Genomic DNA, 15450 nt, shown 5'->3' on the forward strand with positions numbered 1-15450 from the left:
ATTAGTCTCGATACCCTTCTTCTTGAGGGAGGCTTAATATAAATCCACCAAATATTTTGGGGTGCGACAGGTACGCGCTCAGTGCCCATCATCACCACACATATGGCAGGCTCCATCAGAGTTTCTAGGAGCATTGTTTATACGAGCTTTGGCTTTATGGCGATTTCCGTTTTTAAAGCTCGGGCCTAAATTTAACCTTGGAATTTGGTTATGAAACTGACCACCATGATTCTTACCTTTTTTGTTCCACCGGCCTTGCTTGTGGGGAATTTGGTTATGAAACTGACCACCATGATTCTTACCTTTTTTGTTCCACCTGCCTTGCTTATGGCCACGTCCTCGTTTATGATTATCGTCACCAAAGGATGTGGTTATGAAACTAACCACCATGATTCTTACCTTTTTTGTTCCACCGGCCTTGCTTAAGGCCACGTCCTCGTTTATGATTATCGTCACCAAAGGATGTGGCATTCACTTCGAAGGAAGCCACATTCACTTCTGGGAATGGTGCAAATCTAGTAGGTCGGGACTGATGATTTTTCATCAGGAGCTTATTGTTTTGTTCAGCTACCAAGAGCACATATATCAGCTGGTTATATTCAGTGAAGCCTCACGCTCTATATTGCTGCTGCATGAGCACGTCATAGGCATGAAATATGCTGAAAGTCTTTTCCAGCATATCTTCCTCAGTAATGGTATCCCCACAGAGCTTCATTTAAGAGGTAATTCTGAACAATACAGAATTGTACTCAGCCGCTAACTTGAAATTCTGGATCCTTAGGTGAGTTCATTTATAGCGAGCCCTTGGAAGAATGATCGTTGTTTGGTGATTGTATCTGTTTCTCAATGCCTTCCAAAAAGCTAACGGATCTTCAACAGTTAAGTACTCGCTCTTTAGTCCTTCATCAAGATGGCGACGAATAAAGATCATGGCCTTCGCCCGATCTTGAGAGGATGAGCTGTTTTATTCTTTAATGGTATCTTCAAGATTCCCTACTTCCAAATGGATCTTGGTATCCAGTACCCAGGTAAGGTAATTCTTCCCAGTAATGTCCAGGGCAGCAAAATCAAGCTTTGCCACTTTGCCAAGTTCGCCATTTTATTTTATTTCTGAAAGAAAAATAAGATGCGTAAGAACTTGCAATAATATGTATTCCTGGAGGAATATAGCGCTAGAACTTCTGGTTCTTACAAATTTTTCATTTTGATCTTCAGGCCAAAAATGATAAGCACTCAAAACTTCAGGCTCGAGATTTTCATGATTAATGAGAAGGACGATTGTACCACACCATTCTCATCGAAACAAGCATAGGATGAGCGATTATTCCGTACCACTTGAACAACAAAAAAATTTTAATATGCAGAGCAAGATATAATTGATTTAAATATGTAGAGCAAGGTGGACGATTATACTGCACCACCTAAAATTGCAGTAAAATTAAATTTGCAGCTCAAGATGGGCGATTGTACTGTATCATCTTTGATCGCAATGAAAATTTAAATTTGCAGTTCAAGATGGGCGATTACACCGCACCATCTTTCTAAGGACAGTAAAATTAACATAAATAAACATTGGGTTAGAAACCAGGAACTACACCAAACAAGAAATCAAAAATATAAGTAATTGTTAAATTTAGAACGAGAAGCAGACATGATGCTAACAGTTCATCGCAAGGGTGCATCACGCAGATGAAGAAGAAAAACAAGAAAAATCTTAAAGGAAGCATTTTTTTTTTCTTTCTTTCAGTGAAGGGAGATGTGAACTATTTAAGGTTAGAGAGTTGTGCTGATAACGTGTTAGAAATAGACAAAAGTTAGAGATATAACCTTTCTAAGGACATGAGCTAAGCAGGTACAAAATATCACACTATGACTTTACTAGCTATAACACAAAAGGGATGGCAGATAAAGAGAGAGAGGGATACTAGCGACTCTCGTAACTACAACTATCAAAATACAATGATGATACTTTTGAAAATATCAAACACTATTACTCACTATTACTAAGTCTTTGGGCATTCTTTTGAGTGGGCATTCACCCACTAATTCTATAATAGAATGTCATTTATTGCACTATTAGTCATTTTTATTAAGGAAATTGTTATTATCACTCCAAAAATCTTATTTCGCACTTCAAACTTTTTATAATTAGAAATAAAAATACACTTATACGGAATGTAGAATGAGATTTTTGGAGTGCTAATAACAGTTTCCTTTATTAATTTCATCAATTTTTTGTTAGTTGATGCATAAAATAAGAATTTCATTCAAAAATTTAAGAAAGTGAAATTTTTAAAGAGAAAATTTTGGCTCCTCAACCTAAAATATCTCGTGACTTATTCACAAAACTTTGTTTTTATGATCAGAACTTCTTAAGGACTAAGGATTGACTAACTAGTTTTTATTTTAATTATTTTTTGCAAACTTGATCTTTATATAATAATTTACTAGCAGAGAGCACACACTTTGTGTGTGTGAACAACCGCACACCTCCTCCCACGTTCTCCTCAAGCGCAACCGCTTCAGCTCATTCAAACTATCCAAAAAAAATCATGATTTCACTTATCTGTATGAAAAAATGATGGTGGATAGTTTCTCTTTATAAGTGCATATTTTTATCTTATGTAAATATTTTGATACAAAATTACTATTTTGCCTTCTTTATGTAAATATTATGTATCAAAAGTGAGGGCAAAATAGGAAAAAAAAGGATATGATTGTCTTTTTGTCAAAAGATACAAAATTACTATTTTACCCTCCTCATCTCAACATTGCGTATTCAAAAGTGAGGGACAAAATTGGAAAAAGCAGGCAAAAAGGTTGATAAGGTGTGTTCTCTTAATAATAATAATAATATATATATATATATATATAATATAGATAATATGAAAATTTTATACTATAAGCACGAAATTATGCAACTAGACCTCGAAGTATTTTGTGGAGGAACTCCTCCTTAACCTAGAAGAGCCAAGCTCCTCTTTTTAAAATAAATTAGTAAGCTTTTTTTATATGAAGAAACCAATCTACCTTTAAATTTGACGAAAAAAAAGACAGATATGACAAAAGAACCTCCCATGCAACGCAAAGTTAAGTTGAAAGATGGTAGAAACTAATAGAGCTGGTTCGGTATGGGATATTGAACCGAAAACCATATTTTGGGCTTTTGGGCTATTGGGCTGAAACTTGACATATTGGGTTTTTGGGCTAAAATTTTGCCTTTTATATTGAAATTGTCAGCCCAATTTTAGTAATACCAATTTGTCATACATACAAATATGTTATATGTGTGTTTGTGCAATCTATTTTAAGCCACCAATGCAATCTATTTTGAACCTTTAACTTCAAACATACCGATCTGTGCAATCATAGATTTATAGCTCTAATTGAAATATGAAATTATGAATTGTTCTTCAAATATATTCTACTACGCATGCATGCAACAAAAATAAATTAAGTAACAGATCCAAAAGCAAAAAAAATTAGTTACAAGCCAAAGTTTCAAAATAAATTAAGTAAACAAAAAAAAATAGTTACAAGTCAAAGTTTCAAAATAAATTAAGTTACAAACCAAAAGCAAAAAGAAATGCTTAAAGTTTATGAAGATTGTTGGCCTATTCGGCCCCTTAATCTTGTTGATGGTTGTGGTTGCTCCCTTTTTGTTGGTACTCATACTATTCCCCTTGATGTTGATGGGTGAGCCCTTCCCCTTAAAATGGGTGCTCGTGGAGGTAGTGATTGATTTTGACATTGTTGAGCTTCAACTTGAGGTGGTCGAAGTGGAGGTGGCATTTCATTTCCTTGTGTTGTATTCTCCTCACCTCTCAAATTAGCCATGCCTAAAATAATAAACCACAAATCATTTAGATTGAATTATAGAAATAGATAATAAATACTAAGAAAATAAAAGAGGAAATTAAATTATTTACTTACTTTTTTCTAAGCATTCAAGTTCTTTGTAGAAATTGAATTCGTCGAGTGTAGGCTCCTTGTAGAAACAAAATTCATTTCCTCCTCTAAGCCAATCACTAATACACACTAAAGCCTTAACCATTTTAGGTGTTATGGAAGCTCTAAAATGATCAATAACTCTCCCACCAAGACTAAAGGCATTCTCACTAGCAACGGTGCTACTAGGAAGGGCCAATACATCCTCAACAACTTTACTAAGAGTAAGATATGTACCACTATTTCCTTTCCACCAATCCAAAAGATTGAAACCCTTATATTTTAGGCTTTGATGTGGATCATTGAAGTACATATCCACTTCATTGGCTATCTCATTTTGTTGTGCCTCCGTTCTCTTTTGTTGGATCTTCTTTGTCATCCTTTTAGCAACATCAATATCTATCACATCCCTCCCCCCATCATCTAGTACAACACTTGATATTTACTCCAAATTTGAAGTAGCACTACTGCTAGTACTACTACTACTAAGGAACAATCCCTCCTTATATGCATTATATAACTTGGTTACATAGCTTTTAACCTTTGGTTTCTCCTCATTTATTTTGTTTCATCTATAGCCGAGCTCTTCTAGATTTGTCTCCAACATTTCAAATTTGTACCTCGGGTCGAGTGCTTGGGCTACAAAGAGAATAGGGTTCACCTTTTCAATGTCACCCCAATATTTGTCAAACTTGAGCTTTATTGAGGTAGCTACACTTTGCAAAGTGGCATTAGAAGTGTTTAAATTTTTTTCATCTATCTCCACTTGTAAAACAATCACCATGCTAAGTATTAAGTGTGATGTTGGAGTAAAGGTTGCACTTAATGTCAAGGTGGCATCATATAACTTTTTGAGAAAGTGAGCAAAACTCACCGACCTCTCCCAATCATCCACCTCCGGAGGACCCACCCGCTTGGCCTTTGTTAGCACCCCATCAACCTCTTTTGAGACATCCTCTTTAAAGTAAGCAATAAAAGAGTCACACTCAAAGGCCATCTTAGAGAACACTTCTTTAAACTTGAAAGCACTATTAAGCATTTCATAGGTGGCATTCCACCTTGTGGCAACATCAAAAGGGATACTTGACATCCTATAAAATCTCAACAAGACACAATATTCCTTAAAAGACTCCAACCTTGCCGAGAATGAGTGTATTAACTTCACACAATTTCTTATGGCATCAATCTCACAACTAAGCTCTGTCATTCCATCCTTAACTATCAAACTGAGGATGGTACAAGCGCACCTCATGTGCAAGCGAGCCCCGTAGAGTAAAAGAGTACCATTTTACGTGAGTCATTTTTTCATGTATGCAATAGCAGTGTCATTTGCACTGGCATTATCAACGGTAATACTAAACACCTTGTCTATCATTTAAGCAAACCTTTAGACATCTTCCAATGTCATCACTCTTGTGAGAAGTAACTTGGACAAAGTTTAGGATCCTCTTATGCAATGCCCAATTAGTGTCCTAAAAATGGGTCGTGATGACCTGTAGTTTATCTTTTGAATCGAGGTCCAAGTATCGATTGTGATACTCACTCTTAACCCCTCAATCACACATTTTATTTTTGCTTTCTCTTCGAAAAACAACTCCAAAACCGCCACCACCTTATGCATATTAGGAAGTTTGTACTTTGGATTCAAGTCACGAATAAAAGCTCTAAAGTCCTCTTGATCAACCACCCTAAAGGGTATCTCTACTATTATAATCCACATCACACATCTCCTATCAAGTCTTTTTTTATTGAAAGTGTGATTGACAACTGCACTTCCCATCCTCGCTTGTGTTAATGTAGGTTGGTTTGGATCCACACTCTCAAAGAGACTAGAACCCGGGCATTCCTTCAAATGCTTAAGAATTCCTGCCATCCCATAAATTCTAGGGTGTGCCCGTACTAAGAGTTTGCAATGCTTGCATTCCGCCATGTACGATTCCACCCCATTATTATCGGTGATAGTTACCCTCTTAGCATCGTTCCACGCCGGACTTGGGCCTTTTCTCTTATTGCCCTTTTTTTTTTCCGAGGATGACCCTCCCATTCTCTCACTACTTCTTCTACTTCCTCTTCCCCCTCTTCCCTCTCTTCTCCCTGTTCATTTACTTGTTCTAATGCAATATCCTCCTCCACATTCGGATCATCATCCCAACAATCTTCATAATAATCATCATGCAGATAATCTTGAGGTGAGGGAGTGCCTAGTTGAAGGGTACCACTAGGTTGGATTTGTTTTCGTTTTCCTAATACCGAGACCATAGGTGTAATAGATTGGCTACCAGACCCGTCCATCCTAACAAATATAATAACAATGCACATTAATATATCACAACCACAGTTCAGCATGTATCCAAATTTCAATACAATAGATCACTTATCCAATTCAAATGCAATAACATATCCAATATGTTATTATATCCAAATTCCAATATAACTCTGCCTCTATGTCATGAAGGAAGGCTCATCCACAGTGAGGGTTTGAGGGATGAGAAATCGGGAGAGAGAGATCAGATAGGTGATAGGTTAGTCGAGAGAAAGGTGAGTCACTCGTGTGATGTGGGTGTGGCCAGATTTGAAGATGGAGAGAGAAATCGGCTAGGAGTGGAGGGAGGTGAGGTGAGGTATGAGCTGAGGTGAGGTCGAGTCGAGAGACGGAGAGAAAGTGACTGAGTTTCTAAGGGTTTGATTTGTATTCAATGGTTAAGATTAGATCTCAACCAAATCTGATGGCCGACGACCGTTACAATTCCAAATATATATTTAAAATTAAATAATATATATATTTTTTTACTTTGGTTCGGTTCGGGATTACCAAACAAATGAAAATGTGAGACCGATTCTCGTATCGAAAGTTTGGGATCAGTTTAGTATTGGGTACCGAAATTTTCGGAATTTTCGGTTTGGTATTTTTTCGATTCGGTTTCGGAATTTTTTTCGTTCGATTTGGAATATTCGGTATATTTTTCCACCCCTAAAAACTAATATGAGAGTCCATGGATGAAAATTAAACATGGCACAAAGTTCATGACATTGACTACTACGTGCCGTTTAAAATTTTATTGTTGCAATTGGCGTTATGTGTGGTTGAAAAAACTAATAAATGAATATTCAGCTTCTTTTATTATTTTGAGATTCTTTTTTCTTTTGGACATAAGACTTTTCCTTTTATTTTTTTTTAATAAGAAATTAGACCATCTCTAATGTAAATAATTGAAAAGAGAAGTGATTTTTACACTTTTTTTAGTCTCTTACACACCATGTTTAATCTTGGTGGCTACTTATATGATTTATTCAATCCGACGATCATAAAGAAAGAGGGATATGTGAATTTTGAGTTGTGAGAAGTAAAAATAGTGTGCAAAAATCACTTCCCAACTGAGAATTAATTTACGACATATTTGATAATCATTTTATGTTTAACTTTTTTATTTTAGTTTATGGTTTTCATTATAAAGAGAAAATACCAATTTGACATAACCGTATTTTGAAAGATTCATTGTTAGAAGAATCCCAACTCTCACTACCCAATCATATACCATAATATGATTGTTCATGTTTAGGTTTGTGTGGCTGCCAACTCATCGTTCCCTTAACTAAATTGACTTCAATAGATTGCAACAATAATGCAATTAAATCATAATTTTCATAAAACATTATGAGTGATAAAAAATTAAATTAACTCATGAAAAATTATTTAGCACTAATTATATTCTTATTTACTTGTTAAGTAAGAAGTTTTGAGTTCGAATATCGAAAAATTTAATACCAAATTTTATTGTAGTATTAAAAAAACTCATAAAAATTGAATTAAAAAACCATTGGATTTGGCTTTTACTTCATTCTCTTTTGTTTTTAGTTTGCGGAATATTTAACCGAAATAAATAAATAAGGAAAAAAGAAAAAAATTAGGAGAATACTTAACCGAAATAAATAAATAAATGTTTTATCACTCTAATTTGAAAACAGTAGAATGTGGTTTTCTTCTTCCCCAAAAAATTTGAAAACAGGGGGAAACCTAACCAGACAAACAAAAGGGCTCGTCTGAAGCTGGCGGTGATGGCGCTGGACTCCAATTCAATACCTCTACAGGACCAAGAAGAACAACAACCACAATTACAAGACCACAACGCAACAGCACACCACCCTTCTGCTCCCCCTGATGAGGTAAAATCACCGTTTAATCTCTCTCTCTTTGAATTTCAATGGTTCCGTACAAATTCGATGGGCCTCTGTGGGTTTTGGAGTTTTTGGGTTCTGGGTTTTGATTATTGTTCTTCGATTTGCGTTTTATTTGATTAGGAAGATAAAGTGGGGGAATTTGTGATGTGGGTATTAATCTGCTTTTCGATTTATTCACTGTTAAAACCTGTATGCTGCTTTAGATTTATGTTGGTTTCGATACGAAAACTAATTTGTTCTACTAAGTAGTAATGGAGGGCCAATTTGGAAATATTCTTTTTGGTTTTGTTTCAATGATCAATAATGGTACCTTCCCTCACTCAGTGAATTCGGTTTTGGTATCGAAGTTTTTGGCCGTGGCAAAGAGGCATTCTCAGCTTATCTAGTACAATTGTGTATTTCGTTGCATCTTGACTAAGTAGAAAATTTATGTTGGTGACAATTGACAACTGAAAAGCACACGCTGCCCAACATAATTGATGCTCAAACTGTTTTTCCATGCACGCATTGCAGCTGTTTGACATCTCAACAACAGTAGATCCTAGTTATGTGATCTCTCTGATACGGAGACTTCTACCAGCTAATGCAAACAATAAACACAATTCGTCGGGTTTTGAGGCCCTTGTGCAAGAATTAAATGCTGATTCCATGGAAAAGAGTGAGCCCACTCCACCTGGAGACATATCACTGCACTCATCAAAAGATGTATCTGAAAGCATGGACATTATTGACGATTTTCATAAAAATGCTCCGGAGGAAGGAGAAAATGTTGATTTATATGGTTTCTCAGTGGGAATAGAGGCTTGGGAAGAGTATGGTTGCATTTTATGGGATCTTGCTGCAAGTAAAACTCATGCAGAACTCATGGTGCTTGGGATTTTCTTCATCTCTTAATTATTTTTTGCTCATTTTGATTTTGTTTGGATGTGTTATATTCTCATTTGTGATCATGTTATCCCCAGTAGTCATTAATTAAAAATTTAAAAGACAAGCATTGCAAATTTATAAACAGTAATATCTAACGTTATTTTATTTCTGTGCAAAAGAGTCGTTATTGACATGACTTGATGGGTGATGACATTTAACAATATAAAGCAATTTCTAGCTTATCATTTTTGATATGGCTTCAACTTGCTTGTCACCATGAACAATAGAACTACTTTTGGAAAAGAATATCATATGCAATGGCCACAATTTCGAGGTTTTAGAAATTATAAAAGATTGGTGCTGGATTTGTAATTTTGATTTTTTCTACGTTTCTGGTACTCTTTTCTTATTATGTATTTTCTTTTGTATTCGTGAGATAGACATATAAACTTATTTGTGCAGGTGCAAAACCTTGTACTTGAAGTGCTTTTAGCAAACCTTATGGTTTCACAATCTGTGCGTGCTACGGTTAGTCAATTTTGTCCTTTGCTATGACATCATTTTTGTCTTAAGTCGAAATTTTTCCTCGCCCGCTATCTCTGTTTCCCTCCAACTTTCTTGGTGAAAACTAGTGTACATGGTAACTTAGTAGTTTTCGAAGGTTCTCAGCATGCGACTATATTCTCTTTTCTTATTCCAGGAAATCAGCCTTGGAATTATTGGAAACCTTGCCTGTCACGAAGTTCCCATGAAACAAATAGTTTCTACAAATGGATTAATTGGAATAATTGTGGATCAATTGTTTTCTGATGATGCTCAGTGTTTATGTGAAACCTGCAGGTAATATTTATGTTTCATCTATGACTCCTATTTAATTTTTCTGGATTTGGTATTATCATATTTGGTGTTGACTTCTATATGATATTAAGGGTTATCGTTATTTCCTGTCCTATTATGCTGTATACTGTCTATGTAATAGTCATTTTCTCAATTGCTTCTTGCATATTCCTGGCTTGGCGAGGAAATATATGACCTTGAAATTTGTTTCTGCTTCTGTTGTTATAAACCACTTTCTGTGTGGTACATAAGGACAGTACGTACTCTATATTTCATATATCTCTAATGAATTATATGGAACTTAATAATTCCTAATCATTTGCATTTTGCAAACAAGGGAAGTGGTGGTACATGTCTGTCTCTTATTTTATTACAGTTTTACAGATAGGACATTGTTGTGGTTATTATATCATGTATCTTTATTTCTTCGTGGTGCCAATTTAAAAATGCTTTTCATGCCTTCAACGATACCAAGTGATTTTATAAACGATTTCACTGACCTTTTTATGCTTCTTGCCGTAACATGTACAAAGCGATTTTACAGATACCAAGGATTCATGCAGAGATTAATCTTACAATCATTATATTGACACAGGCTGTTAACTGTGGGTCTTCATAGTAGTGAACGTATTACTTGGGCCAAGGCATTGCAGTCCGAACACAATCTGAGCCGCATTCTATGGATTGCAGAAAATAGCTTAAATCTACAGCTTATAGAAAAGGTAGCAGATACCATTTAAGTTTTTGCTCAAATGAGGTTTGGTACCTCATCACTTTTTCTTAGACTCATAAGTGAAAAGTTTTTGCCCGAGCAAATCCTTTGGATGTTCTTGTTTATATAATTGTACCTTTTATCATGCATGTGGTGTTTATTGTTTTTTGATGGATATATACCTTTACACTTCACCAATGAGTTACAATGGAATATGAAGTTGAACTGTGTTTGAACTCAGGAATTGGTACCGGATATAGGACCACTTGACTTGAAATAATCATATGGTGTGAAAACCCTACCTATATTTGATTTAAACTTTGGTAATAGTTTTGGGATCCACACCTTGGATTATGCCTATTATTCTCTTTTTACTGATGCTTCAGAGGGTAAAGACTGGTAAAACATATCAATAAGTCACTTTAAACTGTATTACCTCTATTTCCAGGTTGGAATGTTTGCGTTCGTTGTCTTACTGAATTTTTTTTAACAGAATGTTGAACTCTTGTTAGCCACCATTGAAAACTCGGACGAAGTTGTGCATATTCTCCTTCCACCTTTAATGAAGCTGGGAGTAGCAAGTCTACTCATAAATCTCTTGGATTTCGAAATGAGCAAATTAATGAGTGAAAGAGAACCTGAAAGGTTTGTAGATAATCCATCTGCAGCTGAAGTTTCCTTGTACATGTACCATGTACCATGTGTCAAATTGGTTCTGCATTTATTTCATAAGCATTTTGATGTTTTCGTTTTTATTATGCCCTTTAATAGATTATGAAATGGAGACAATTCTGTTACATTAGCTTTATTTAGGAAATAATATTGTTGATCATGGCTATTTCAGCCTGCAATTCTTTTACTGTGTAAAATTCTACAATGTAAAACTTATTTGTAAGTCTGTCACCTAAAAATGTACTTGCAATTTCATTCTGATATATGCTCATTTTTGTACGATTCCAGGTACCCAATTCTTGATGTAATCCTCCGTTCCATTGAAGCTCTCTCAGTTATTGATGGTCATTCCCAACACATCTGTCCAAACAAGAAACTTTTTCAGCTAGCTTGTGACCTAGTCAAACTCCCTGATAAAGTTGAGGTACCTATAATCTATCTTAGATATTATGAAGTACGAATCATAGGTATGCTTTATAATTTCCATGTTTATGAAGTTGTTGGTTTTGCTGTTTCGTTCACTGCTTCCAGCTGATGGTCTGGCAATTGGGTAATTTGGTGAAAGTTAACACCTATCAACTATTCACCACAGAGAATTGACATTCTTACTTTTCTTAAAAGTTTCAGGAACAATCTGTTCTTTGTATCAAAAAAAATCTAGAGGCTAACCTAAGGATCGTGTACGTCAGTTTGTAATCTTTGCAATTGGATCTTTGACGAAATAAGGATTTTAGTAATTTTTCTAAGAAAAAAAACCTTCCATTCAATGGTAATATGAGAAAATGAGGACCTTGAAAAGAAAGGAAATGATATTGTATACATTCTTATGACTTAGAAACAACTGAATCTATTGACACCATCAAAATAACTTTACATCAACTGAATTACCCAATAGATATATGAATATTAGTTCTGCTGAAGTATAGTGAAGTTGATCATAAGTAACAATTGAGGCTACTATTTTGTGGAGGGAAGGCAGCTGTGACATTTCAAACTGCAGTTATCAAATGTTGTTGAACCGAACAAATAAACAAAAGGAAAGGACAAACTATATTACATTCTGCAACAAAAACAAGCTAGGTCGTTGCAGTCTTTATACTATTTTCCTTCTAATTTGCCATTTGTTATATTGGACCAAAATTTGTAGCGATTGACTCCTACTTACGATTTTTTTTGTTTTTAGGTGTCAAATTCTTGTGTTACAGCTGCAATTCTAATTGCAAACATTCTTTCAGATGAATCTACTCTAGCATTGGAGATAGTGGAGGGTAAACTGTTTATGTTTCCTTCACTTGTTTATTCCTTCCAAGATTTACTATCATGTGCTTTTGGTTTAATATCACGGCACGACATGGAAGTGACACTTCGTATCCATCCAGATTTGCCTTTCTTACAGGGTTTGCTTGATTTATTTCCCTTTTCTTCGGACGATTTGGAAGCAAGGAGTGCACTCTGGAACATCATTGCAAGGTTAATGGTTCGAGTTAAGGAAAAGGAAATGAGCCCGTCAGTTCTCCAGCAGTATGTTTTGGTTCTAGTCAACAAATCTGATGCGATTGAAGATGATCTTCTTGACTTTCAATTAGGCGACTTACAGTCAAAAGCTAGAACTACAGCTGTATCCTCTTCTGCCAAGTTGTTAACTTACAATAACTATGCAATTAAGTCGATAGTAGAACCTTAAGTTCTTGTTATAGGTGATGTTTATATTGTTTCACGTACCAAGTTCCATGTCTTGCAATATATTTTTCCTTCACTTTTGCTACAGCTTAGAAGGATCGTCAGTATTTTAAATCAATGGACTACTTCAAAGGATTATGCCAAGGATAATGACACAACCGACGAACATGCAGATGATTTAAGTGTTGATAGATTGCTGGACTGCTGTCGCAAGCATTCTGAGTAAGTTTGTTCCACAGTTCTTGGTTGTTACCCATAGTTATTAAATGCTTTTAAGATTCTTCAAACATCATCTTGTTTCAAAAAGGTTTTAGTTTTCCAATTTTCGGTACATCTAAATAGTCTTTTTCTCGTTTAAGTTTTGCATCATTCTTTTTATATCTCAATTTCAAAACAAAATTATAACCTTCATTTATTTTCTTGGGCTCGGCAGCGCCTACCCTTTGTCGTTGTCTTGTTGTCAACTTGTCATAGTGTTTTGGGATTCCTTATAATTTCTTATCATTATAAGTGAAAGATGATATACCCCACTTAGTGGGAAAAGACTTTGTTATTGTATAAGTGAAAGATAATTTCTTGGATTGACACTCAGGTGTATCATGTGTGCTTAGATGGCAAGAATACCGGAAGATAGTAAAAACTGTTGTTATCTGTATCTGACTTTAGTGCTTACTTTCCTTTTGGATTTATGGAAGAACGTCATCACTTTGTATTACTTTCAGGCATGAACCGTCTACAGTTTCTCAGGGTACGAAAGAATAGAGACACGGCAGCAACAGAATCACCGGGAGGAACATAATCTGTTTGGATCTCCAACAGGAAAGGAATATAAGTTGTAAGAGCGAGATTTCCAGAAACCGAAACTACATCTCAAACACCGAAGTGGATATTTGCATATTAGAAAACCTGCTTAATGCAACTCGAATAATGTTTTGCTGAGGCAAGGAAAGTCAGGACAGATGGTTGCACTGTCAATGTTCCTGAAACTGAACAGAGGTACCTAACATAGGAGAGGATAACATACACGATCTGCCCAATTTGCATCAATGCTGGATGATCTTTGTAATGCTGAAACTGTGCGAGCCGATAGATAAAAGAATCATGCAAGTACATTGGTGTATGGCTGCTGATTATGTTTGATACAAGAATGAAGCTTACAAATTCCATGTACTAGTAACTTGAGCATGCTTGACATAATACATGTGCGCTATCAATCGTTCTTAGACATAATACATGTGCGCTTTCAAACGTTCATACTTTTGATGCAGGTAAGCAAGGGATTTTCAAATGTCGAGCACAACTGGTAGGAGTTGCTTCAAGGAAACTGTTGTACGTAGTTTGGTTTCCATCTCTCTCTCACCCTTCCATTAAGCGCCGATAGAAAAGATTGTATGCCTCCATAACTTCGAGGTACCACATTGCCTCTCGATCATGGGAATCCGAAAGATCAACCATCTTGTGTACCTGATATTCAGTCACAAACGCAACTTAAATTTCAGTGTTACCGTTGCTAAATCTGTTCATGTAAACAGTAGATTACCGGAAAAATTCTTCTATCACTGGTTCAGATGACAAATCACAACAAAGTATGGTTTCCTACATCCGAATTTAAGTAGCGTTACATATATTATATTTGCTAGTCATCTCGGTCAGATATGTGTTGATGGGTCTAGGTCATACAATGTGAGTAACAAAATTTGTGTATTTGATTTTATTTTCAAGAAGAAAACTAAGATACCTTAGGTGATGAGTCACGCAATGCGATTAATATTTTTTTATTATTACAAGCGATATTACTATGCTAAATTACGTTAATGTGAGTAATAATTTTACCTGGATCATTGGCGGCTCATTCTTACGGAGCGTGTACCGTCCAACAGTCATTACATACATTCCTGCATCACTTACAAGTTACAACGAACGAGAGATTGAATAAATAAATGAATAATAAAAGAAAAAGATGCTAAAATGCGCTTAAGGAAGAAGCGAGGATGCTAATGTGCGCGGGGGTGATACCGATTTTCCAAGTGCAGTGGCGCAATTCGGGTCTGAGGGAGAGCTCGATGACTCCGGTTCCGTCGTCGAGGAGCAAGCGCTCTCCGTCGTCGAAGACATGGACCAGAATGCCCTGCGAGTGGTCAGTCGGTGTTAATTGAGAGGAGGAGGAAGGGAGAGGGGTATTTTGGGAAGATTTGAGACCTGTAACCAGGCGCGTTGGAAGGCGATGCCGTGGAGTTCCATGGCGTTCTTGGTGTCTTCGGTCGCGTCTTTCAGTTGGACGCACAGCAGCTTCAGTGCTGCTAGGTTGTAGTCCATCTCTCTCTCTCTCTCTCTCTCTCTCTCTCTCTCTCTCTCTCTATTAAACGCAACCTCGTCTGACTTCTGCTACTGCGTTTTGGACCGTCTTAGGAAAAAATGAGAGGCAAATTCAATTTGTTTGAGAATGGAGAGCCAAAGTCAAATTGTCGCATTTTCAGTTTCCGATAATAAAGGCAATAACGGTGTCGTTCAAAGCGATGGATATGGAGAGATTGCTATATGGGAACTATTTTAAC

At 36.0% G+C, this 15450-nt stretch overlaps 2 protein-coding genes across 4 annotated transcripts; one reads left to right on the forward strand and one right to left on the reverse strand.

Moving 5' to 3' along the window:
* The first annotated feature begins 7856 nt into the window (after positions 1 to 7856).
* On the forward strand, positions 7857 to 14647 carry LOC137742383 (ARM repeat superfamily protein). Of its 3 annotated transcripts, none has more exons than XR_011069386.2 (12): positions 7857 to 8112; positions 8641 to 8994; positions 9457 to 9522; positions 9695 to 9834; positions 10427 to 10553; positions 11037 to 11188; positions 11504 to 11639; positions 12399 to 12483; positions 12595 to 12833; positions 12984 to 13117; positions 13618 to 14062; positions 14164 to 14647. XR_011069386.2 is itself a non-coding variant. In XM_068482237.2 (11 exons), exons 1-11 carry the CDS (start codon positions 8005 to 8007, stop codon positions 13655 to 13657), a joined length of 1581 nt encoding a protein of 526 aa, XP_068338338.2. In that variant the 5' UTR covers positions 7857 to 8004; the 3' UTR covers positions 13658 to 14141. The 3 variants fall into 3 exon arrangements, 1 of the variants encoding a protein (XP_068338338.2); XR_015953321.1 differs by having other exon boundaries at positions 7893 to 8112; positions 13618 to 13891; XM_068482237.2 differs by lacking the exon at positions 14164 to 14647 and having other exon boundaries at positions 13618 to 14141.
* On the reverse strand, positions 13987 to 15325 carry LOC137742384 (recQ-mediated instability-like protein). Its single transcript, XM_068482238.2, has 4 exons — positions 15095 to 15325; positions 14912 to 15023; positions 14729 to 14790; positions 13987 to 14359 (listed from the first exon to the last, which is right to left on the reverse strand). Exons 1-4 carry the CDS (start codon positions 15209 to 15211, stop codon positions 14252 to 14254), a joined length of 399 nt encoding a protein of 132 aa, XP_068338339.2. The 5' UTR covers positions 15212 to 15325; the 3' UTR covers positions 13987 to 14251.
* Positions 15326 to 15450: the final 125 nt, after the last annotated feature.

This window comes from Pyrus communis, chromosome 11, assembly GCF_041283825.1.
Source record: "Pyrus communis isolate YQ-2024b chromosome 11, ASM4128382v1, whole genome shotgun sequence".
NCBI classification, from domain to species: Eukaryota; Viridiplantae; Streptophyta; class Magnoliopsida; order Rosales; family Rosaceae; genus Pyrus; species Pyrus communis.